Below are 25,677 nucleotides of genomic sequence, written 5' to 3' on the forward strand. Positions count from 1 at the left end.
AACTAGCTCTTCCTTTTTCATAAGCCTCCATCGCAATCTTTTTTTTCTTAAATGGTACGCAGCGTTATTAGATTTTGCACACTTTCACTTGACCCAGGCCCTAAAAAAAAACCCCGATAATTGCTTAAAGAGTAATTGAGAAACTCCAAACCTTATTTTAACCATGACGGTAAGGTAAGTTTTCATGCAATGGAAAATGTTTACCTCATTACCGCCAGCACCGCTCTTTTTCGCAAAACATATCCATTTACTTGTCTTTTTTTTTTTTTTTCTTTTTTTTTTTGCATACCCTGCAGCATCAATTTTGCAGCCTTTCTCAAGGAATTAGTAGCATTCTCTCTTGGCTGGAATAATTAAGGTGTATTTTTTTCTTTTTCGTTCCTTTATATTTCTCGTCACCAAGGATCCTGTATTCTTAAATAGTTAGCTGAGCGTGCAAACAAAACCCCGTGCTGAATATATGACGTATTAGCCGGCTAGTGGCTGGTGTTGTTAATGAATATTCATCAGAAATGGTAGAATTTTCAACAAACCACGCTTTCCACAGGAAAGGGAAGATGTGCTTTCCCTGTTGGAGATAAAGTTGGACTCTGGAAGAACGAAGGTGAAATAACGGTAAAGAAGAGCAACGGAAAACTGTCTTATTGCACTCTGACAGAAGGTGAGCAATCATTTCGAAGATACTGTCTTGAACTCTTTGTGAGAAAGCTTAGCTAGTCGCAACAACTCAGTCAAACAAGTCAACACGTGTCAAATGTTTTATACAAGTAGCTCTTCAAATTTAAGTTCGAATCACCGAAGATGTCGGCCTCTGCAGAAGCAGAACCTATGGCTGTAAACATTTTAACTAAAAAGTCTTTACCATCTAATGTTTGGACGCTAAGATATAGGATCTTTTTGTGCTAGATTTATTCGCGAGGTCATTAACGCGGCCACGTGAACTTTTCAAGACCTCTCTAATGAATCCGTCCCCTAAAGTTTTCAAAGAGCAGTCCTCATTTCTATTCTTCATGAAGATTAAAAATAGTAAGCACTCCACTGAACACTTAAACATTCTAAATTTCAGAAGGAGGATTGTTGTCAGAAGGATGGAAAGATAAAGAATGTTGCCAAGAGGACACAGTGGAATCACTGGCTATAAGAGGATACTGCCTCGAAGATAAGAACTTTGAAATATTGTGTTACAGTAGCAAAAATGGTGGCTGCTTATAAATATCTAGTTTTAGTGAAAACGCTTCCTCCTCGCTAGTTGTCAAGTGTTATTCATCTTGGAGTCGACAATGAATACAGTTCATGGTAAGCGATTAGAATACGTTTAGCCACCATTTTTTAATTAATTTGTTGTGATGTAGATTGTTATACAAATCTTGAGCGATCGGATCGTATGACTTTTGAAGTTCACTACCAGCTTTAATATGGAATAAATAATTTCACAGGAAACTTTGGTCATATACTGAGCAATAGTATCAATTGGAGATCATTTGTAGACGAAGTACTTATAAAAACTGAAACTAGAGTTGTTGATTTGGTAAGACTGGTCGCTCATTTTTGGTTTGCTTAACAGCTAGTATCACATTGTTACCTCAGTTGATGTCACAGAGGATGCGAATTTTCAAGATGGCACTGCACCAAAATGTATTTGGCGAGGTACAAGGTTCAAAATCCCATCGTGCTGTAATTAGAATCAAATTCTTTCAATTACTTACACGTACAAACCCTACCGTCGACTTGAACACTACTTTCAACAACTGATTTCAGAAAGCTGGCTAACTGAAATATAACAGGCCCCTCTAAAACTAGGGACGTCAGTATTTTTCAGTAACTTTTATAACACCAAAAACTACCACAAACGACCTTAACACGGCCAAGGAAACATACGCTACGACTCACCTTCACCGACAGATTAGAGCGAACTTATCACAACTTGACGAACGCAACTCGAATCTGACAGCCGGTAACATCAAGGGAAAAAAAGCACTTCGAGGCTTTTAAGAACAAACTGATTTGATTGATACTTCACTCTCGTCGAAAGCTGTATCAATGAGTTATGTTCGTTAAACATAGAAGTATTTCAAGTCAAAAGTGAAACAAAATCCAGTTTAGTGCCATCTTAAAATTTGTATTTGCTGCATCGCCCCATCAACCGAGGTCGGTTGCACGAGGACATTGGCTTCAATGTTGCGACCAGATTTCAGAATTATTCGGGTTATTGCACACTGTTTGGTCTAATCATTTTTTCTCTCTTTTATTGTGACGTTGCAGCCAATGTCTTCTTGTCGTTTTTGGAAGCTATATTTTTAAATTCAAATGCCTGGTTGTTCTTTAAAAAATTTGACTAAAATAAAATGGATTTATACATAAACCAGTTCAAGTGGATTCCTGTTACTGAAGAAGGACGATAGATTTTTACATTTCAAAGGTATTACATTCTTCGGTAAATCTTTTCCCAAATCGTGCAATATTAGCCAGCAGTTAAAAGCAAACTCATCTTTCGATATATCATTTCTGTACGTGAACAAGTCGATATGAAATCTCAGTCGTCCCTTCAACGAAAGGTAAACAAGAAAAAATTGAATTATCATAGAATTTAAGATGCTGCATTTTCTCACAAACCCTGTGAATTGCTATTAAATTGAACGAACAATGATTTGGTGACAAACTTATCTGGTAAAAGTTAGTGAGGAAAACCTCTGCAGGAGCTCATTGTATTTTCCTATTTTTTAAAAAATTCGTCTCAAAGCAGAATTTCATCTTAAAATAGGCGTTTAATATTGATGCCTATCTCCAATTGGCTGTGTTACTTTGGATATACTAAGTAGCAAAAGTACACGAATTTCTTCTGACAAAGTTTTTGGGATGAAATAAATTCTCTTTGGAATCTTGTCTTCAGCTATATTTTGTTAAAAGTTTCCCTTTTAATGAAGACGAATGGAGAAATTTTTAAAAACTAACAACGTATTTTTCTGGTTTGTGAAGAAAGCACGTGAATTTTGCAAAACGTGACAATTAAAAATGCAAATGATTTTATCAAATGGGTTACATTGCTTCATCTTGTCCGTGGGTCGCCTAAATTGTAGCATTGAAACGGTTTTCTTTTCCAGTTACTAGTTTATGTAACGATTCCCCTCTCAAGTCATACATTTATGTTAGTTGGCAGGAATCTTTATTTACCCCCTGTACCAGGCATTTGGTTTTAAAATGTAAAGTAGATTATTTACCATTTAAATAAAAGAAAGATCTTTGTGCTATCATTCGATGTAATACAGGAAAAAATATTTTGTAAAATTTTATGGTTTTTTTATCTTCAAATTACTCAATTTAGCTATAGTGAAACAGAATTGGGAATTGTTTGTTTCGTTCATGAAAGAACGTGGAGTTTGATTGCAGCTGAATTAAGATATATAAAAATTCAAACAAATGTTTGACGTTTTTTCCCAGTAAAATCACAATCCCTCGATTTGATTGAATGAAGAATTTGAAGTTCGAATTGTAAGCCCCAACTTGATATTACTTTGATTCTCAAATTGCATCAATGCACTTGAAGTCTGATTGGAGAATTTTTACAGCTCTAGTGGCTAAGAAAATATAACTTCTGAGATTATGTTTAAAAATTTATATTTCCATCCAGAAAATTGTTAAATACTAACTACAACTTGAAACTCCTCCATCGGTAAAAAAAATCATGAATAGTTTTATACGCTTTCAATCTGAAATTTTTGTCCTGTGTTACATTCAAGAACAGACTGCTTTAAAGATCTTTTGATTAGAAAAAGCGTTATGGCAAATTATGAGCAAAAAAATAAACTACAAACTTGGATATTAAAATTCAAGCAGTGAATTCTGATTTATTTTGCCATAATGCTTTTTAGTTTAAAACATTATCTCGTGCAAAAAAAAACAGAAGTCAAAAGTAACTAAGCAAAATTCTTTGGAACTTTTTACAAGTAAAAGAGGAATTGGAGTTTAAATTTAAATTTTTCTTTGCACGAAATGCTGTTTGAATAATTATTGACGGTAGATTTGAAACGAAACCTCGTTAAAATTTTTGCCAGAAAAGTCGCTAGGGGAAACGCTGTGCAAATCTATTCAAATTTTCCCGCCAAAAGTCTTAGTGTATATATAGGGAAGATTTTTCTAGACACCTTTTTAATCAATTTCATCGAAAATTGCTTAATTAACTTACAACTCATAAACTGATTTGCTAAGTGAAACACTTGTGATTTATTGAAAGACAATAAAAGATTACAACCAAAAAAATTAACCCTTTATTGACTTGTTTGTAATAAAATAATAATACAGTGAGTGAATAATAAATTTTATTTTCCATTGAATATACTTAATGCTTTACATTAAAAAAAAAAGAAACGGCGCATGCGTATTTTGAGCACCGTATTTTTTCTAAGTCTTTTGGCGGGAAAATTGACCGCATTTGAACATATTTTTACTTACAGAATTAATAGACAAAATTTGCGCCTGCCTTATGAAAAGCACCTTTTTTTTAAGTTTCAGTCGGGAAAACTCAACTGTTCCAGGGCCTAACCATATATTTTTTGGGCAAGTCCAACAAAATCGCGAGATAACATTCGGACTAGTGGCTTCAAGCCCTCTATTTCGGCGAATAAATTATAGTATTCAGGACAGGAATGTGCTTCATTTGTTTTTTACCTCTAACTAAGTCTCGCCTTTACTTGAAAAATATTCGTAAGACATCAGAGCTTTTTACCCGTCAGTCTGCAAGGAAACCAAATAAAACAAAATTAGCAAATGTAATGTAATTCGAGCACATTTTTCACTAGACTTTTGAAGGACAAAAGATCTTTAAAGCAGCCAATTTCATAGATACAACTCGGGAAAGAAAGTCGAGAAGCACGGAAGAACTTATCCTGTATATAAATTGCTTCGAAATAGAATCATCAACCGCTCTGGAGCAAACGGTTACTTAGGGTCATTTTCCTAATTAAATATAGAAATACTATCCGAGATTTATTAATCAGTTTTTCGCACAGTTTAAGAAATATCAACTTAAGTCGGAGTATGCTCTGAGATTCTGGTTTGAGTCTAAAAGGCTAAGACATTCAGTAATTTTGGCTACCTTTAACTATAAAAATGAGCACGAGAAAGGTCTGTCTCAGCTGATTATTAACTCTAAGAATCATTTTAGAAACAAATATCTATTTTTGGAACGTGATTGTACTCTCTAAGTTTGAAGAACCCTAAAAATCAGTAGAAATGACTGTGGGATCAAATAGTTTTCACAGAAATTAGGTGAAGATGTTGCAATTATTTCAAGACCATTTCACTTTTCAGTATTCCACGAAGAAATGAGAGCTATCTTTTTTTTTTGGAACATTCTAAATTTGGTGTCAGCCTTAAACGTTAAGATATTTTAAGATTAAGCTCTATGTGGCATTGAATTATTTTCTTAAAAAATCAGAGGTCCAAGAAAGGTTGAAAAAAATTGAAAAAATTGGAGTTTTTGGAACAAATTTATCCTTTTCACTCCCAGGTTCGCGGTAGAAATTCTCCATACTGTCTGTCATATAGTTCTTGTGATCTAAGTTTGGAGAATTTGGTATTGGATCAACTAATTATCCCTTAGTTGATATTTCACTTAATACCAATCACTTGTCTATCTGCTTGATATTGTATTGATATTCTAAGGAGAAATCTTGTCTTCATCTGTTTATCTCTAACGGGAGTTAGAAATTTAAATTGTTTCACGCGTCAAGAGCTGATGCATTCGGTGATTTGTCTTCAATGTATTAAAAAGCAAGAGAGCCAATAAGTGTTTTTTAACTTGTCGGAATTCGAAACATTAGTTATAGAAACAATTTGAGAAAGGCGATTTGAAGCATGCTCTATGTGTCCTGTTTTAACGTCATTTTAAGCGTTAACGTCTTTCTAATATCAAACAATCAAATCCATTACTGAAAGAGTACTCATTTCGAACAAAATTGATTATAACGGTAATGATGGTAATAATGTCAACGGACCTTACAACGAATCAGAGAAGAAAATATGAATTCTAGAAGCCCAAAGGTTCTATAAGGTTTTATTCTACTGAATTGAGTAAAAGATTCGGTATCAGTTATAGAAAAAAAATTGCTATCAATCAGATGCCTTAATACTTTCGAACATCTTCTGATATTTATATCAACAAAACATGTTACCATGGTAGCGGAATACCTTATAAGCGAGCCCCCCGGCTTAATATCTGCTACAAGTGCATGCTAGTATCTTGAAAGTGAATAACCTCGGCGAATCTTATTTATTTTCCCTCAACAGTTTGTTGTTTACTATGATCGACTTGTTAAGATATAACCTCCTTCAAAATATCAAAACAAAAATTGGAGAAAAAAAATTAACTGGATGCCGCTTCATCTCACGTAAATCGCCATTTCTCAGCTTTATTTAACCCAAGTGATAGATCTGCACGAAACAAAATTAGCAGTATTAGTTCTCGTTGTTTCTTAAACCGTGCGTGAATAATTCAAACAGTTATTTGATTATTTAATGTGTCAGAGAAATTCGATCCACTGACTGAGAGCAGCGGCTAAATAAATTCAAATATCTTAAGCGGCCATTCAACAAGAATTGCTCTTGGTTTTTGTTGTGAGTTTTAACTCGGTTTGAATTTGCCGCCAATCGAAGAATTTACCATTTCATAAAATCTCTGCACAGTTTGGGCGAACTAACACGATTCAAGGACGAATTTGTCCTTAAAACTGTTCTATGAAGGAGATCTGTGAGTAAAATTGCTTACCGAGAAATAGCTCCACACAATTGTACCGTTCATTTACAGTTCTCAGCTACATAAAGCACGCTGTACAACAATGTACAACGAAAGCTCATTCTCACTCTCACCTCGTGCTCTGTCGTGTAATTCTTTATAATGAGCTTCCGAAAGTCCTCAAAAACGAAGCATCTCCAAATTGTGCCCATTCCGTTTATATTTTTTTGTATTTTCTCTTCGAAGTGCGGCAGTTCAGACCACGAGGAACGGTACAGAAAAATGCAAATGAACTGTAGGATTTACACGTGCATATTCAATCTCGCGGCTGAACCCTAAAAATGAATGGTGTCAATTAGCCTAGCGAAGTGTCATGTGTTGAAATTGAATTTTATAAAAAGCTTGATACATAATTCTTCTGATAGCGACCTATCGGATTTTTATATCACTTTTTAAATCAAAGTAGATTTGTAGGGTGGCTAGGGAAAAAGGACGAAGCAGTTTCAAGAACAAATTTTTGAGCAGGTAGAGCGGCAAAAGAGAAAATATATAAAGAGGGTAAGCATAATATTTACTTCGAAGGGCAAACGACAAAAATTGAAGCGTCTTTCATCTTCTTTCTGTCATTTTCTCAATGAGCTAAAAGTATTTGAATCATAGCCTCATAAGAAGCGCGGGAAACTTGGGCAAGCTTCGTAGCAGTGTTGATAATTAAGTCTCATGGAGAGGTGATGGGGGGTCAGTTACTGCCATTCACGTCCCCAGAGCCACTCATGACTGAAAGAAACGAGGAATCTGGGTACGAGAATGAGTTACAATAGCTATGAGAGTGACATCAAGTTGCACAAACCAGACAGCTTACAAAACAAAATCATGAAGCTTGAACGTGTTTTAAACGATGACTTTATTGGCTTACTGAAACGACCAAAACAAATAGTGAATGTCAAACAGGTCATTGTTAACAATTTTCACATACATTTTAATGGTAAACATTTTCCTATACAGACGATGACACACGTATGGTTTCACTTATAAATATACGTTTGATGAAGGCTTTCATATTGTCGACTGTATTCTGTGAACGACATATAACTATTTCACAGAGTTACGTCTTTGCTAAAGATTTTTAATCATGATATTGGGAAGACCATTTCGCCTCCTCTTCCAGGAGCCAAGTTCTTTGGATTCCAGTCTGAGGTATTTAAGCCATCTCCGATAATCTCTGCTTGAAGAAGCTCTGAATCTGTATGTCTCTTTACCCATCAACACAATTTCGAATGTGTCCTTTAGCTCTGCATCAATAAAGAGATATTTGCAGCCAGTTAGTTTTTAATTATGAATCGATGTTTGTGAGAGAACGATTGAGTGTTGCCAAACAGAAACCAAAGTAATCTCAACGGCCAAGCAGAATATGAGAAAATACTCTCAGAACTAAAAGAAAAAACGAGCAAACCGTCTAAAGCGCGGGCGGCCAAGTCATGATTGGGTTAAGTTTTGCATCTGATTGATTGAGACAGTGTCGCGAGTTTTCTGTACCAACCGTATAAGTAAGGCAAAACCAACACAACCTTGGATCATTTTCGACACTCAGTTGAAAAGTGCATCGTTAACGTATTCGTATAATTTAATGCGTGGGATATGAGTTATGGCAAAGGTTAACGCGCTAAACTCCATGTTGAAAGGAATGGGTTCGAGTCCTTAGTTATTATCGTGTCCATTCTCTCACGAATCATCTCTCCTTTCAATCAGGATCATTTATGGGTCCCGGAAAACTGACATGGAAACATTGCGAAAGACGGTTGAGTGATCAAAATTTACAATTTCTCTGGTCAATGCTTCACAAACCGGAATAAACGATGGTAGTTATGCGAATCATTCTCAAAGCAAGCCTACGCATTGCCAACCTACGGTTTGAACTTACCACATTCCTTGTAAATCACGCACATATCCAGAAACAATGGTTCCTGCAGGCAGAAAAAATCCCAAAAAATAATCAATCAGCACTGTTTAAAAAAAAATCAACAGAAGAATGGAACTGGAAAATGTAGCCGGATCCTGCAAATATTATAGTTAAACCTCTCAGTTATTACAGAGGGGAGTCGTAGCCTTCTTGAGAAGCGCGGGAAAATTTGAGCAAGGGTCAAACTTGTCTCGGTTGATAGCGATGCTGATTTGCTGATTGTGAAAAATTATCCTCACAGTGATTGGCTAAACTGTGTTGTTATGAGTCACCCTGGTAAACAAATTAAGCCTAACAACCAAAGACCCCACAAGAGCACCTTTCTGAACCCTAGAAGGGTCTTTAGGACACGGTTATATTCTTGAAAAATAAATGTTTCATTTGCTCTCAAAATTGCTTCATACCTTAAATAAAGTGTACTTTCCACTCATCTTCTTTCTAAGGAGAACCACAGCAGCATCAGTCACCTCCCCCTCCCCGGGGAACAAAAGATCCTCACACTCTCCCTCATCGTCTGAGTCAATTCGCACAAACTGTGAAAAAGCAGATAAATAGATATTAATTTTCCCGCACGATTCTACGAGCGAGGAGGGGAGGCTGGGACGAGACCACACCTTCATTCATCTCAGTCTCCTCTTATTCCAATCTCTTCTCGTTCTAATTCTTCTTGTACAAAATCTCTAACTTTATATGGTATGGTAGCTATTCATAAGGGACTGAGAGAGAGTCACTTTAAGGGACCCTTAAAGAAGGGTTTTTTCTAATATTTTTGTTCGTTTTCCATAAATGATTATAAGATTTACTCGAATTGCAAAAGATCATCTTAAAAAAACTCAAGCTACGTTTTCTCAGGTAGCCAACGTGCTATGCAGGGCCTGAAATGAAGATGTTAAAATATATGACACGAGCCCGCAATTTCTATGTGAAAAGACGAGGATTGGGGAAATATATTTTTAGGTGAATAAAGGGATAGAGATTTAATTCATACAAACCTCTGAATGACCTCTTACGCAGAACAGCGCGCATACTGAAAGGGCTTTCTTGCTACTGCGCCTGTTCCAGCTCGCGCCAAATTCGTGTATAGTGATCTGGGAGAGAGCAAAAAAATAGTTGCGCGAGGGAAATGAACTATTGTGCTATATGCTATATGCTATATGCTATATGCTATATGCTCAGCTCCAAGAAATCACATGATTCATTTTTAACGAGGTATATTAAAATTTGATTGCTGCATTTCATTATTACTTTCCGCGATCAGTTGAAAGTACAACGAATGAATTCTTTAAGGGAAGTTTTTTTTTACTGAACTTGGCATCCAGGTGGAACACATTTGGATGTAGTGTGGACAAATGTTTGTTTTTACAGGTCCCTATATAACTTACATCACTTAGAATAAAATTTTTACTCTCCCATTTGTTTTTCATCTATGAGATTCAAGCTTTTGAAGTACCTACTTCATTTATGAGACACTAACTCCCATGATCTACTAACTGATTCTCCCCACCAGATAATTAAAATCTAAATGCGAATGCCAAAGAGAATTTGATGCTACATCAAGATAACACCATCTAACTGATGAGTTTGTCAGTTCTCGACACCTGTTTGTGGAATAAAGCACTGATAGAGTAAGGAGAAAATACTTTTTGATTATTAGCGAGAGTCAATTCACCTGGAAGACACCGTGCATAAGCAACTGCATTTCCTCCATTGTCCAGTTAAGAATATCGGACGCCATTTTCTTCATTTGTAATTTATCTAGCGAGTCGGACCGGCCAAGTTGTTGACTCGCCCGATATCGCTTTTGTCGAGATTCAACAGCTGTGTTCAACTGCAGAGAAAGAAGAATCGATGATTTTATCATTTGACCACACGACTTCACTCACCATCATGAAAATTGATATATATTGATCCGAACGAGTCTACGCGGGTCGTGGAGGCCCGTTACTCGAAAGCCCCGGTAACTTAACGTACCCGGAGCAATATTTTAATATTAAAATTTCAAAAAGAGAGAAACTGGTTCTAGCACCCAAAGAAGTCTATTCTGTTTCTTTAAATAAAAGTGTTTTTTGCATAATTGTATTTCAAAATTTTTGTATCCCCAGCCATCTTGAATGAAAACAGAACAATTCTACCAACGGCAATAAGCTGCCGGAACCTTCGAGAAACAGCCCCCGCTCCGGAAGAAGCAGTCCGGGACTGCACTAGCAAGACTCTGTTGCCTTTTCGGCGAGAAAGTGAATTCTGATCGTGGACCTATTTTAAAATGAAGTGAAGAAATAAGTTCCCTTTTTGGATGAGTTTCTCTGTTTTTGTCAGACGTTTATTCAGTTATGTATGTAATCGCGTCTTATTTTAGATTTTCTTACGGCGGAATGTTTATGTAATCATATTATGATAAGCCATGAATCGATTTGTTTCAATCCAGCTCTCTTACAAGACAATAAGCGCATAAACTACAATTTTTAAAAGTGGTCTTCGGACTTGGTCCGCGAGTCAAGTTGGTGTGATGAGGAATAAATCTTATCGCACGCTTCTGTTTGTTCGCCTACCGCGTTGATTTTATTTAGCTGCTCTTCAATTCTCCTTTGCGCCATTTTGAGTTTCTCTCGGTCTTGATTCCGTCGTGGAGTGGCCTTACAAATTCTACTCAGCAACAGGGGATATCTGAAATACAATCCGTATGATTGTTTATTCCTGGCCGCACATTTCAGGTTATATCCGGTCAAACTGGTATATTATATAGATAGGTCAAATCTTGTTTGAGATTGACTTGTTGCTTGACTGAATGCAAACATGCATGATTGGAGGAATGAATAAGTGACTAGGTGCCTCACTGCTCAATTGACCGACTGACTGATTGAATGACTGATCTAGCGACTGAAAGACTAACAGAAGAACGAGTTGAGATACGGACAAAAGGAATGACGAACTGACGAGCTGACCAACTGACGAGCAGACCAACTGACTGACTACCTGCCTATCAGGCCACCTGACAGACTGACAGCCTGACTGACTACATGAAGGGATGACGGACTGACGGACCGACAGACTGACGGATTGAGGGGAGGGTGAAATGACTGACGAACTGACGGACTGAAGGGATGAATGACTGACTGACTGACTGATTAACTGAAATACGTAAGTACTATCGAATTGACTGACCCAAATATAGACAAAATTAACCGTCTGCCTGATTGACTTGCCAGCTAATCGACTTTGAACTTACTTCATGATTCGTTGTACCGGAGCGAGGATAAATGAGTTCAAGTCCATTTTGCGACACTTTGGATTTTCACGACATGTTACCTTCAAATAAACAATAAGCAAGTAAAATGATTAAATCTCACGAGAAAAATGGAAGACTGATTGATTTTCGGGCTAACTACTTTAAAAAATAATAAAACTTAAGTACTTCTCAAATTTTGTAATTTTACTTTATGAAGGTCAAGTTACCACTCACATTCAGGAATATTCTTAGCAGCTCCGTTTTCTTCTGAAGAGATTCAAGCAACGCAGAGGCGGCGGTCTAATAAAAGAGAGAAATATCAGAACCAGAATGAAATGACTTTTAAAAACGCAGAATTTATATCTTTGTCTTGTTAATAAAACGATGGATACACGAGGACACTCTACCTGTTTTGAACAGTAAATTTCGTAAGCTTGAAAGAAATCTACGCTCTCCAAGAAAATGCTTCCAACGTTGACGTTAGAAAATTCCTAGATGAAACAAAAACAGAAGAGGTCACTTACAAAGATTACTGAAATATGTGACAAAAAACAAAATATGGCCTTTCAACATATTTCAGATTCGTACTGCTACCTGCCCTCCCCTCCTCCCCTCCCCTTCCCCTACTCCCCACCCCCACCCCCCCCGAAAAAAATGTGCTTTCACCAAGGAGCTATTGTCGCTGGTTTCTTTTGAATTCCAAAATTGAAATGGCAAGTTATGAAAGGCGGCAAAAATAAGTCAAGAAGACAATGGTAATGCAGTTTATTTTGGGAGCTCCCCTTTGTTGACACGCTATGATTACACCTTAACATCAGTATGCATATTCTCCATACTGATCTCTATACCTTTGACAAGGAAGAATTTGTTAAACAATCAAGGGAGTCTTTACTTGCTGATCATTTCCTTTACTCTCATAGCCTTAATGCACGATTCAGGGGTGATATTGTAAGGAGGAATTAGATTCTGATCACTCTCAAGGTTGTAGGGTTTAAGAACCTGAACAATATAAGAACAGTTAAGCGTCAGCCTTACGCTCTTTCATTACCTCATCGCCATTTGCAACAGATTCTTCCAAACTTTTCTGCAGCTTTGCGCAAAACTTTGAATTCACCTCCAGCAATTCCTGGTGACAAAATAAACATTTGATGTCAAATTTGTTGTTAAAACTGTATTTAGTTCTTTTGTGTTTTGCGTGTGTTTGTGAGAAAAAATCTGGTAATTAATCTTTATAGTTCATAATTAGTTGGGACACTTCTCCAGAGAAACTTTTGTGATTTTCTTTCTCCTCCCCCCCCCCCCCCCAATTTTTGCATAACCATCTTGCAGACCAACATTAGACAGGCAGGGGTGGTTGTAAGCAACCCAAAAAATGTCTCTGGGAGTGTAGGTCAATGTATCAGGAAGGCAAAATCATGCAATATTGGCGTTCTCAACTGAAAACCTTTACGTGTATGGATGGTTGTGGATTTTCTTAAGTGGTTCTCTAACACTTAAGATATTATTTCAATTAAGAACAACCTTGCTTACATCAACTCGTTATTTCAGTTACCTGCAAATTGAGAAATATCGCAGCCAAATTTTCTGGACTTAAAATCCCTCCAGACTGCATCGGCAAGTAGAACTCCTGAGAAGAGAGACCGAAAAATGCCATTTTGAATGCTCATGCATTTTAAAATTCCTTATCAATAGATATTTTTTGTTATTTACTATGATTGGGAGATCTTGACTTGGGAGAATACCGCATTGGTAGATTTCAGGTACACTTTGTTGACTAACACGTAATATTGGAATTGCATGATTTTTCCACAAATTATACATCAATTTGTTCCATACGAGAGAAATTTTAAACTATTAAGTTGTTTTTGAAATTTTACTTTAAAAACCCTCGGTTCCAACTACTGCAAAATGTACCGTGAACCGATGAAATGACACGCCGCGTGGTTAGTGTAAGCACAGGCATAAATGGGGTAAGTTAATTCATCCCCTTTGGTTCAGTTCTTTGACTGACAGCCAATCCGACACAAACATTCTCGGACTAGAACTATGCATGAATGTCAAAATGAATCTTGAAAGGGGGAGGGAGTGAAAGTTAGCGATCCCTTGAGCTTTTAAACTGGATATTTACTGCAGAAGGAGTTTCAACTGTTGTTAGGTCGTCCAATTTCAAAGCTGAAACTCCAGATTATTAAGGTGAAAAACTCCAGTGTAAATACTTGATCATCTTGGTACGCAAACTGAAATAGTTTTTTCTTTGTTTGAGCTTAACCCGTTTTGAACTCGCACCTTTAGTTCCTAGTACGGCTCTATGTACAGGAGTTAAACGTTCAATGAACAAGGACAGTGCTGTATTCTGGAAAAGTTATTCCGTGTACATGCATTTAGAACCACAAAGCCATTTGTTTACTTTATCTATGTAAAAAAATAATGTCTTCAACCACAGAGCTCAATCCCAGCTGTTGTTTTTCTGTCATACATTCGGCTAAATTTCCCAAGCTAAACACTCCTATCAAAAAGCTCCAAAATGATTATTGATTATGCAAGAATAGTAAAAAAAATGATTCCTTGTTATTACAGGATAATTGAAATTCAACACCAACTCGTTGGCTCAAACCCCGCTAGCACAAACTATTGTTCATTTCCCTTAGGAGTTCGAGTTGGGGGCGTTCTACTGTATACATGAATCACGGAATCCCATCAGCAAGCGTTCGAGTTATAAGAACTGGACTTTACATTTAATTTTGCAAGTTTTCTCTGCAACTGTTTCAAGCAATTCCCTGGATAACAACCTTGGAATTCTGACGAGCATAACTTTTAAACGATACTTGACATTAGGGCGTGACAATTGGCAGCTCTGTTATTTACAGTTCTTTCTTGAGTCCTTGAATTGGCTAATTCATGTACACTCTGACACAGAGTCCATCACGTGACCCGTTGCTATAAAAGTCACCTGAACACCGCATAAATTACCGTTGTGAAGGTCATTCATAAGAAACAAAGACTGCGATAAAAATGCCTGCTTACGGTACCACACATCCAACATTAGGGACCTTAAGTAGACAGGACGGCAACGCCAAGGAAGACTTCGGTTAAAAAATAAATTTCTGCCTTTAATTAGAATTTCAAATGTGGCTGCATTTGCTTACTGTCTCATACGGCGCCACACCTCAACTTCAGCATAACGTATAAAAGAAGCGTTGAGTTCCAAATGGAAATTAAAATAATTTGCCGTCGCGGTTTCAGTTCGCAGACGACGCAGATTGTGGTGATTTCACGTTGTTGCTTTGCATAAGACGGCTAAGAAATGTACAAAGTTTTAAAACGCACGTGCTGAGCTATTGTTCTGCCAGTTAGATCTTCTGTTTTTCCATGTCCTCGTTGCCGTCGCCGTCGTGGTTTGCTGAAGGTCCCTATTTTCAGGCCAACGAACCTGGTGTCAATCATCCATGACCAAATATAGTCGTAACATGAGATTAGTCAATCCACTCTGTGCAGGGAAACAAAGATTTTGATTGATTAACCCAGGCAGCTGTGACTGCTTGGGCTTGTATACATTTATAGATCACGTACACACGGTTTTAGTTCGGCTACACACCCTTAATCGTCGCAACCTCAAGACAGCTGTGCAACCATGAGCAGATTCAAGACCATCGCTCCACAAGATCGTCCCACCTTCAAGGTGGCCTTTTTGTACCGCTCTCACGGGCTCATCTCCCGGGAGACCTTTATTGCCTTCCAGAAAACTTACGATGAGATTGTCAACTGTATTGTTACTTGCCAAGATGAAGACGAGCTTTGGAAGTTTGTGCGAAGCATGTTCAATTTCGACGACTACGCTGACACAGTTCCAATTAACGCAGCCAACCTTTCCATCACCTTCGATGCAGTTCAACGTCTCATGAATGCCATGGCGTTGGATTGGAACCGAGATATTTCCATCCAGAAGAGGATCCAGCCTTTTGTGTATACCATCCAAGCGGCGAGAGCCCTCGTAGCCAAGCAGTTAAATGTGGAGCCAAAACTCATCGCATTCATGAGGAATGGTTCCGACCCTAACGCTGTGATCAACAACGGAATGGATTTTGAACCCGGCGATGAGGTCGTGGTATGGAACGAGAATCATCCAACAAATGGTGATGTAGCGTGGAAGATTCGCAAAGCACGCTTCCCTAACATCAACATTGTCATAGTCGACTTAGATGGGGAGACAAATGAGGAAAAGATTATTCACAAGTTCGTATCCAAAGTGAACAAAAGCACTCGTATTGTGGCGTTCAGCGAGGTATGTCTTACAACCCTTTCCCTCTAAACTGTTAAACAGTTGTAGATTTATTAATCCCAAGTCATTGTATTGTGTTCTCTGGCTAGTTTATTTACTCTCATAGACTCTCTTTTAACAAGGAGAATTAATAGGTGCTTGTGAACTCGCAGAGAACCCTGACGAAGTGCTTGTGGTTAACTTGCAATGTACTGGGAAAGTAGAAATACCGCCTGTTGTTTTATTCAAAAGAAACTGAGATAAGCTCCGGTGGGGTGTGTCCTTAAGCTCGCCAATAGACTTGACCAGCTAGGTTTTATATGTAATTTACAGATAAAACCTAACGATTTAGTCACTTGTAGTTTTTGGTGGCCATTTGGTTCTCAATCTTTTTAAATAATTTCTATCCGAGACCATTAATATCCTTTTGAAATCGTCATATTTCAGCCATTTTTTAGCGTCTGTCTGCCTTTCAAAAGATTGTCACGGGATTAACATTTTCATAAAACATAAAGCTTGTCTGCTAAAAAATAGTGCATTCGTAAGTTGCTTTACACCACGAAAACGAAAGCTTCAGTTTCTTACCCGAAGACCACGTTAGAAAAATAAAATCTCTGAAAAGGTTGTCTAATAATAAGTGCTTTCGTGCAAATGTTTGCTTTTTCTTTGTTTACAATCCGACAGTTTGGTAACGAGTTATAGGCATTTATTGTTTTGTTCAAACAGCTTAGAATCGCCCGAGCAAACAATATTGAACGCGCTGAATTTTAACTTTCGCCACGACCAGCCAATGAATTTGAGAAAATTAATTAAAATTTTTTTACAAAATAAAGCTCTGTTAGTATGAAGGACAATAGTGCAATCAAGTGTAATTCTGCAATCATTTGCCTTTCAATATCACTGCTGCTGACACTAATGCACTTTGCAAAATCAGATCATGAATATGCAGATAGTAATGTATTCCAATCACGTCCATTCAAATTGAACCAATGCTGCAATATCTTTTTGTTTCCCTTCCTAACTTCAGGCTCTCTGAGCCAGATACTTGTTTTATAATTTGATTAAACCTCACCGAGACAAGGGAAAAAATAAAATGAACATTTGCTTAGGTGACATACGCCTTAAGCCACCTGAGTGACTCACAGATCGGAAAGGGCCTCATTTAAAGTGTAAGGTTTCGGGGATAAAAACTTACTCAATCAATGTGATCGAATAGTAAACATGTCAACCAACCGCAGGAATGCAAAACCTCTATTAACGTAATTTAACAACTCTAATAATTATGTTAAACTGCGCGCGAGAAACATCATACTTTGATCTAATTTGAGGTATTCTTTTTGGCAAAAAGGATAGTAGATTCTGTTGCTTTTGCTTTCTCGAAGAGTCTGAATACAATCAGGTTATACCCAAGAGATGTGCCTTGGACAATAAAAGCTTCAGGATTCATAGCTTTAGCCCGTGAGAAAGAGACAGAGAGAGAGAGAGAGAGGGAGGGAGAGAGAGAGAAAGAGAAAGAGAGAGAGAGAGAGAATTCATGCGTTTCAATTATTTTCTTTCCTTATCGGTTACGAGTGCTTTCCGTCTTATTGTGCCCAAGAAAGCCAGACTTACAATCAAATATTTTTCTTTGTCCGTCTGTAAGAGATACTTCTTAATTGAATGCATCTTCTAATCCACTTGATTAACTTTGCGAAATCAGTCTTGGAGAGTACAGAGTGAACAATAAAAACTAATTCCTTTTTTCATTGAAAATTCAGGTGTCTCACTTGAGCGGCATGCGCCTACCAGCCAAACTTCTGATCGAAAAAATCCGCAAGAAGAACAGGAAAGTTCATGTTCATTTGGATGGCGCTCAAAGCTGGGGAGCATTCAAGCACGACCTCAAAGAAATCAACTGTGACAGCTACAGCGGAGGGAGTCACAAGTGGTTCCTTGGTCCCAAAGAGACGGGTATTTTGTACATGAAGGAAGAAAGTGTGCCAAATTTCTGGCCCAAAGATATTGGGTACAATGGCGAGATGAAGCCTCCACCTACCCTTCCGGATGACTCACTACCACATGATGCGTCCAGGTTTGAGATGGTTGGCCAACGGAACGATACCAACCTTATTGGGCTGCTGTATACTGCGGATCTGATGGACTTGATCGGCTTCGACAGAATCGAGGAAAGAATCAAGGCGTTGACCACGCGGCTGAGGGACGGCTTGGACAAGGTGGCGCGCGAACTCGACAATGTGTTCGTGATAGAAACTCCGCCGGAATTGAGCCAGTACCACGGTATCCTGACCATCAAGTTTCAAGACGATCGCGGAACTGGAAAAGGACACAGGCGCAAACATAAAGGAAAGAATCAAGAAGAAGCAGAGCCACAATTGAGCGAAATGTTGTACGACGCGTTGTATGAAGATTACAACATCGGGGTGTCAACCAAGAAAGGAAATCGAATGAGGTTCTCCCCGCATATTTACAACACGGAGGAGCACATAGACCGGGCAGTCGAAGCTGTTCGATATGAGCTGAGTAAAGTCCTGGAGAAGTAAGGCTTAGTTTAAAAGTACTTCAGCAGCTACTTTGATGTTTTTTATCATCACTTTCAAGAAGAGATGATCCAATTTACGAACTAAAGCTAGTGATAACAGTCTTTTTTTTCAAACCGGACCTAACGTGTTAATGAAAGCAAACGTGTACGAACTCCACATTCGTTTTCAGTAGTACTCATCGGTTGTGAACTGAACGTCCTTACCACATAAATACTTTAGTAAAATTACGATTTGACTTGTACTACAACAACTGTTGATCAATAAACTCAGTAACACTGCGTTGTTGTTCCTTTCTGTATAAGATAATTTACATATTTCATAGCGGGGGGGGAAAGTCTTAGTGGTTTTTCAAAATGGGAAGACGCACAAGCAGCGTCAACATAACTTTCTGAAGTCAGTTCTAAGGCAACGCTTAAAAATAGGGAGGATCTCAATCTTCTTTTGTTAATGAAGAACAGCATGCAACCAGATTAGAGCGATCAGTTCGAAAATATCGTTTCGTTCGTCATGGTCGAAAGGAAAGTGCTCACGTAAATTTTTCTTATGAATGCTTAGCAATTTTTTCAACAGAGAATCTTTTCTCTCTGTGAGTGTTTGGAACAGTATTGTAACAAAGATGCGTACAATTCATATACTCAGTGCTATAATGCAATGAAAAATACTCATTTATAAAAAAATAAAAAATATAAACACAGGAAACGAAAACAAAGAAACTTTAGATCCATTTTCGACCCAGTCTGCTGATTCGGCCGCTAAAGCCACAAACGCTCATGATAGACCAAGTTGACACTTACACTCTCCCCGATTAACACGTCTGTGGCGCCACAATCTCTTTGCAATGGCCAATTCACATTGTCAACAATGACAGCTACAGTGAAGGGAGTCACAAGTGGTTCCTTGGTCCCAAAGAGACGGGTATCTTGTACATACATACAGAAAGTGTATAAGATTTCTGGCCCTAAATATTGAGTACGAAGGCGAGACGTAGCCTCCAGCTACCCTCCCGGGTGACTCATTGCTAGATGATACGTCCAGGTTTAAGATGACTGACCAACAGAACGATACCGACCTTTTCGGGCTGCTGTATACCGCAGATCTAATGGCCGTGATTGGCTTCGTAAAAAATCGAGGGGAGAACCAAGGCGTTGATCATGCGACGGAGGGACCACTTTGAAGAGCTGGTGCCCTAAGTCGGTAATGTGTTCGTGACACTCGGCAGAAGTTGATCAACTTCCACGGTATCCTGTCTCCCAAGTTCTTAGAAGACCAAACTTGGACGAGATTTTGAAAGACAAGTTGTATCAAGATCACAAAATCGGCGTGTCGACCAAGATGGAAAATCGAATGCGATTCTACCTTCATATCTTCAATACGGTGGAGCATATCGACCTTGCAGTCGAAGCCAGTAAATACGAGTTGACTAAAATCTAGGCGAACTAATGTTTCAGTCCAATGGAACCCTATAGGCTACTTTGATTTTTTTTCAACTCTTATTGAAGGAAATAGACATTCATCTGAATTAATGTGAAATGAGAACATTTAAACCGGACTTGATTTGTTAGTAAGAGGTTGTGTGAAGTAATGGTTTTTTAAATTTAGCTTTTCTGCCGATTTTTTGACTAAATTACAACTAACTTAGTACCCACTTTTCTAGGAGAACTGGAGCAAAAACAATTTCGGAATGAACACCTCTAAGATGTTTAACGAAAGCGAGTTTGAAATCGACTCAGCCAAAGATGACCACTTAAATGGGTTTACGATTAAAAACCTGTCGGCTCAGCGGCAACCTCCTTGGAAAAGAGATTTGCATCTGTAACAGCATTAAGCTGAATTTCGTGAGCCTGCAATCCGAATGACTCTGCCGTACTGAGTTTGTCATGTAATTCCCACTACTTCCCAGCCAATTACATCCGAACTCAAAGCAAATCATAAATCTATTAAGGCTGTTTTTACGCACTTCGTGCTAAGTGCTTTCGTGCGTAATTATTCTGAGTTCTCATAAATTTATCGTGGCCTTAACTAAAACTAACCAAAAAAAACAGACGCAATTCTTTTTCACATCACTAGCTGGCAAACTGATTTTATATACTGTAACACCAGGCGCGCTGCGACCTGCTAATTGTATGCATAGTCACTTACCTCTTTCAGGATCTGAAGATCATTTCCATAGTTGATTTCGGTTTGTACCAGTTCAATAATGGCCTCCTTCCTCTCCACTTTTCTGTCTATGCACTTGGGACAAATCTCTGGTTCTTTATTTCTGTCTTTTTGTTCTTCGCTATTTATTGATGGAACATAGTGCTTCAAACAATCTGGGCATTCAACCTAGAAACGTTGAAAACAACGAAAGGATAATAAAAATGTTCCTTTTTCTCCTCGCTTTTATGGTTGAAAATATGTTGATATTTTCCATTGGTCTCTAATGAAAATGAGAGGGTTAATCTATTCCTAGTTAAAAGGATTAATACCATGTCTTCAGTTATAGAATGCACAGAACTTCGTTTCCTTGCAGAGGTCGTTTCGCCCTCATTTGCTTTTCTCCTGCGGGCCAATTCTTGCCAGTGCCGAGCGGAGGCCGCCACAACGGACCAATGCTCCGAACTCTTCATTACAATTTCCTCCCAAGAGCGCCTCAAAGGACTTTGTCCCATGTCACCTCCGACACCACTGTCAGTGCGCTCCACTTCGGCCTCGCTCTTGGGATGCTCATCTGAAAAGATAAAAGAAGGTCAAGACTTAAGAAACTAAATTTAATTTCCTAAGAAGGACATGGTCTCTACCACACTTTTAAAAAAATTGATATTGTTTAAGGAAGGCGTGCGGTTATCCGACGTGGCGAATACAGTTGTAATGAATCGATAATACATCAATACAACCAAATGAACATTTCATGATGTTTACTCAACGGCTCACCTTCAGAGCCATGGTCATCAAACATCTCCTCCTCAAACTCAGTTGCATTGGAGTCCGTCTCAAATTCGAACATGTGGGGGGAGCCGCTGTCAGCACTGATGTTACTATGGAAACTCTCCCACCTACGTCCTCTCGTTTCTCGCTCGCTGTCAAGCGAGTCCATTTCACTGTACAAGCTAACTGTGTCATCAACCTCAGAATCGGTCAAGCACGCGTTGCTTGCCACACTGAGCATGCTCGTGTGAATACCACCTTTCCGAAGTTTTCCGTTCGCTCGGAAATCTCGCTGTCGGGTATTCGGTGATCGTTTCCCCAATGATTCACCTCGCTTACTTTCCATAGCGTTTCCGTTTTGCATTTTATCGGCCATAACTTTGGTTGCTGAATCAGTTGTGGTGATAATGTCTCCCAGCTTTTTCCTATCCGGCAAGGGCGAATCTTTCGATGTTTTCAAGCCTTTGTTAGCAACTCTCTTAAATTTTGTCGCACAAAGAACTGCTCTGGAGGTACCTCGGAGACCAATAGAGCTTTTCCTTTGACTGAATGTCTCAGTCGAGTCGACATTTCGCCTCTCAGTCTTCTCATATACTGTTAAACTGCCTTCTACAACATTTGAATTTGCCATTCTTGGGCCTGCTCCCATAGAATTGTGATCACTTCCTCGAATTTCACTTGAGTTCTTTTGATCTAAAAACCCAGAATCATTCATTTCTCGCTTCAGAATCTCTTTTCCATTTTCGGTTATTGACGCAGTTTGTGTTGTATTCATCTCCGATGTCTTTCCTCTGCCTGTTAATGCCACTCTTTCTGCCCTTCGAGAATCTTCAGAATCATTTTGCATACCATGCTTTCTTCGCAACTCTCTGAACCGCTCCGCGGCGGACTTTTTCGATTCAAATGTTGCAGCTGTGGGAGCTTTTCGATCAGAAACGGAGCTCCCTTTAGGAGTAGACTCATACAAATGCGAAGAATTCCGCGTTCTTCTTTCTTCCCCTACCGAAAAATTTTCAGGATTTGTAGCCAATGAAATATGTTTCAAATTTTTATTGTTTCTTTCCTTCTCGCGAGAATTGACTTCATCCGTCGATGACACAATATCCTTTGCGTCCGCTCTCGAACTACTTGCTCTCTTGTGTCTGCCTTTCTCGTATAAGCCGTACTTCAACATTAGGTTATGAATAACTTCGTTCTTTGAAAACGGGCTTTCGCGACGGCCCTTTGAAATCTTTCGTGAGCTGCCCAATTCTTTAACATCCTTTGTATTACTGCCTTTCGTTTCTGTTAATACACTCGATTTGACAACAGGTTTTTCTTGTGTTACATCTCTCGAAGAATTCAACTTGTAGGAGGTACTAAGCTTTCTTGTCGAATTCTGAGCCGAGATGTCTTTTGAGCTTTCGTACAATGAAGACAGCCTTTCCTTCAATTTTCCCCGCATCTCCATCTTGTTTTTAGATTCGGTTTTAGGATCTGCCCTCGATAATCCCTGTGATTCCTTTTCATTTACATCTTTCTTTTCAATCAATGGTTTATTTTTAGCCTCTTCAAGCAAATTCCTCTGTTTAAATTCCCTAAATGATGGTATAGGAACTCTCGCCAGAGGGTACTTTTCTCTTGCATTACTGACAGCTATTGGCAAACTATCTCGCCTAATTTCCCGAGCTACTTTCGGAGTCGTATGTTTGGTACCTTCGTCTATATCAGATAACGAAAGAGTACGACTCAACGTCGACGAGCGTTCACGGGTGGTATTCGTAGACGTTCGATCAGAGTCGTTGTTCTTCGTGAAATCCGAACTTTGTGTCGGACTTTGTTGAGTAGACGAATTGTTTGTAGGATTTTTTACCGGAGACGACGAATTATCGATTACACTCCGCTCAGAATGAAGTGAATTTGGATTACCATGAAGGCTGTTTTCGGGTTCCGAAATCCCACGATGATTTTCCGATTCTCGACTCGAACTGCGTTCCCATCTTCGTAGGCCCATCGCGCTACTGTTATCCACCGACGACACACCAATGATGCTGTAAGGGGAACGCACGGTTTGATGCGGTAGAATGAATGTACCACGGAGTGGAGACTCCGTGCATGAACTGTAATCACTGTACATAGAGGGGGTGGGTGAGGATCTTTCATTGTGGGATGTGTATTGGTATGAGGTGAAAGGACCGATGTTACCCCTTAAATCAGGAAAACTACCTGTCGAACGCAAAGCATAATCGCCACTGAAAACTCCTGAATGTTTTCCAGGCCGTGCATTAAGTGTTCTTGCATATTGCGGGGCAGGTTCATAATTTGGATAGACGAACGTCCTATCAAGGGCCGTCGGGGAGTTTGGAGTAAATACATCGTCATTTCCGTTTAAAGCAGAAAGATCACTCAAAGAGCGCGAAGCTAACCTCCTTCGCACGGGGCTTGTATAAAAATCACGTGGTGTTGTGCTTGGATAACTAGGGTTTCCATAGTGATAGTACATGTCTCTTGGCGGTAATGACGTATGATGTCGCAAGAACGGGGTTTCTTGACTGATCGATCGAAGATCAGGGGTTGAAAAACCACTGCGGAGACTGGGCTCAGGCACCAAAAAGTCAGGGGCGTTCTTGAGGTGGCTAGTATCGCCCGGGTCACTATGATGCGAAAAACTGTAGGGCCGATAGAATGAAGAAGATGAATTAGTTATATTAGTCTCAGTTGGTGAATAGCCAGCGGAAGAATTTGTTTGAACTGGAAAGGAGTTGGATCCCTTGTCCGTGGTCATGGGTGGTCGAGCTTTCCTCATTCTTGCCTGAAAGTAATTTGAGATAATCAACTTAAGAAAACATACTGCCATAGTTTCGGATCTTTAAATCTCTGCATTCGAATAAAACAATTTCTGAAAACCGAGGAACTAAACATTCATTCAGACGACCAAAGGAAAAGCAGTACAGTACTATACATGTCGTATCTTTCCCAAAATTTTTGGCCATACTTATACCCTCTCAATAATTTTTTAGTTAATTCATTTAAGCCAACTTAAGAGATTTTTGCTTCAAAGTAGAACATCACAGTTAAACGTTCTCTTCATCTAGGACGCTAATTTCAAGCTTCGATGTGCAAAACGTCCTAGAGTGCCTTTTGCCTCTAGATATCGTGGTTTTTCATTCCCACCCTCCTGTGAGCTCTGATCCGTTCATGGTCGATAGCGGAAATCCCCCGATGAATTTCAATTTTCCAAAGCCGTGATATCTTTGGACATCTCGTTACGTTTCGCTAAGCTATCCCTTCAAATGCTGAGAGCGAGGTTACTAGTGAAATTCAGTTCCAATATTTAACATTAAGATGTTTGCTTGGAGTCCGATACCACCTGTGGCTAGTACATAAAACTTCTGAGAGATTACATTTTGGTTGGTTTGAATAGAACATCTGCAGCGGTAATGAGGCAATTCATAAAACATTAAGAAATATAAAAAGCCCTTTGGTATTCATTGATAACAAAAAGCGAGAGGCACTGTACTTCGAATTACCTCCGGAGAAGTTGAAAGTTGGTCAAATTAGCAATGATAAATCTTTTAATTTGAAAGTTTCAAACGCTCCCTCCAGCTGACTCGGCTATAATTTTACTGACCTTGGAATGGCTTCGACACAAAGACGTTCATATCAGCGGGGCAATCATAATATGTAAATTTTACGATGTGTTTTGTTAGCAGCGATTTATTTGCCTCATACTGTGCTTAATTTTGCATTGAACTAAATGGAGGGTTCGTCTTCATTGGCTCTAGCTAAAGAGAACTAAGCCGTAACACCGAGTGCTGCAAATAGGACCTACTCCAAAAATTTACTCTTGATTTCGGAAATCTCAAAGAACTTTACGAAGAGCCAATCGCTTACAGCTCAATTTTCACACACGTTTTCATTCGCCTCTAGAGCATTCACCCAACTAAAGATGAAATTCAAAATTCTACAAATAGAGCAAATGCGCTCTTTGTTATGAAATCAGCTAAAAACCGAAAGAAAATCTACATTTGAACATCTTATTTGCTCCTTTCTCAAACACAAACTGTCATAAAACCG

At 38.8% G+C, this 25,677-nt stretch overlaps 2 protein-coding genes and 1 long non-coding RNA gene across 3 annotated transcripts in view; 2 read left to right on the forward strand and 1 right to left on the reverse strand.

Moving 5' to 3' along the window:
* The first annotated feature begins 163 nt into the window (after nucleotides 1-163).
* On the forward strand, nucleotides 164-1,345 carry LOC149034593 (uncharacterized). Its single transcript, XR_016183241.1, has 3 exons — nucleotides 164-169; nucleotides 520-661; nucleotides 1,067-1,345. It is a non-coding gene; the product is annotated as an uncharacterized LOC149034593 (long non-coding RNA).
* Nucleotides 1,346-7,617: 6,272 nt separating this feature from the next.
* The window catches only part of LOC113665777 (uncharacterized), a 24,673-nt gene continuing 6,613 nt past the window's right edge, over nucleotides 7,618-25,677 (reverse strand). Inside the window, exons 4-17 of the mRNA XM_027181499.2 lie at nucleotides 21,628-24,412; nucleotides 21,183-21,424; nucleotides 20,854-21,039; nucleotides 13,469-13,543; nucleotides 12,965-13,042; nucleotides 12,324-12,407; nucleotides 12,151-12,216; nucleotides 11,917-11,996; nucleotides 11,240-11,354; nucleotides 10,360-10,518; nucleotides 9,683-9,778; nucleotides 9,095-9,223; nucleotides 8,652-8,694; nucleotides 7,618-8,022 (exon numbers count right to left, since the gene is read on the reverse strand). Of these exons, the coding sequence (XP_027037300.2) occupies nucleotides 7,847-8,022; nucleotides 8,652-8,694; nucleotides 9,095-9,223; nucleotides 9,683-9,778; nucleotides 10,360-10,518; nucleotides 11,240-11,354; nucleotides 11,917-11,996; nucleotides 12,151-12,216; nucleotides 12,324-12,407; nucleotides 12,965-13,042; nucleotides 13,469-13,543; nucleotides 20,854-21,039; nucleotides 21,183-21,424; nucleotides 21,628-24,412 (4,314 nt within the window). The 3' untranslated portion in view covers nucleotides 7,618-7,846. The remainder of the gene's footprint in view (nucleotides 8,023-8,651; nucleotides 8,695-9,094; nucleotides 9,224-9,682; nucleotides 9,779-10,359; nucleotides 10,519-11,239; nucleotides 11,355-11,916; nucleotides 11,997-12,150; nucleotides 12,217-12,323; nucleotides 12,408-12,964; nucleotides 13,043-13,468; nucleotides 13,544-20,853; nucleotides 21,040-21,182; nucleotides 21,425-21,627; nucleotides 24,413-25,677) is intronic.
* LOC113665778 (uncharacterized) lies at nucleotides 15,502-18,989 on the forward strand. Its single transcript, XM_089193504.1, has 2 exons — nucleotides 15,502-16,198; nucleotides 17,932-18,989. The coding sequence occupies exons 1-2, from the start codon at nucleotides 15,548-15,550 to the stop codon at nucleotides 18,712-18,714; spliced, it is 1,434 nt and encodes a 477-aa protein (XP_089049630.1). The 5' UTR covers nucleotides 15,502-15,547; the 3' UTR covers nucleotides 18,715-18,989.

The sequence above is a fragment of the Pocillopora damicornis genome, chromosome 14 (genome assembly GCF_964200805.1).
Source record: "Pocillopora damicornis chromosome 14, jaPocDami1.2, whole genome shotgun sequence".
Taxonomy (NCBI): domain Eukaryota; kingdom Metazoa; phylum Cnidaria; class Anthozoa; order Scleractinia; family Pocilloporidae; genus Pocillopora; species Pocillopora damicornis.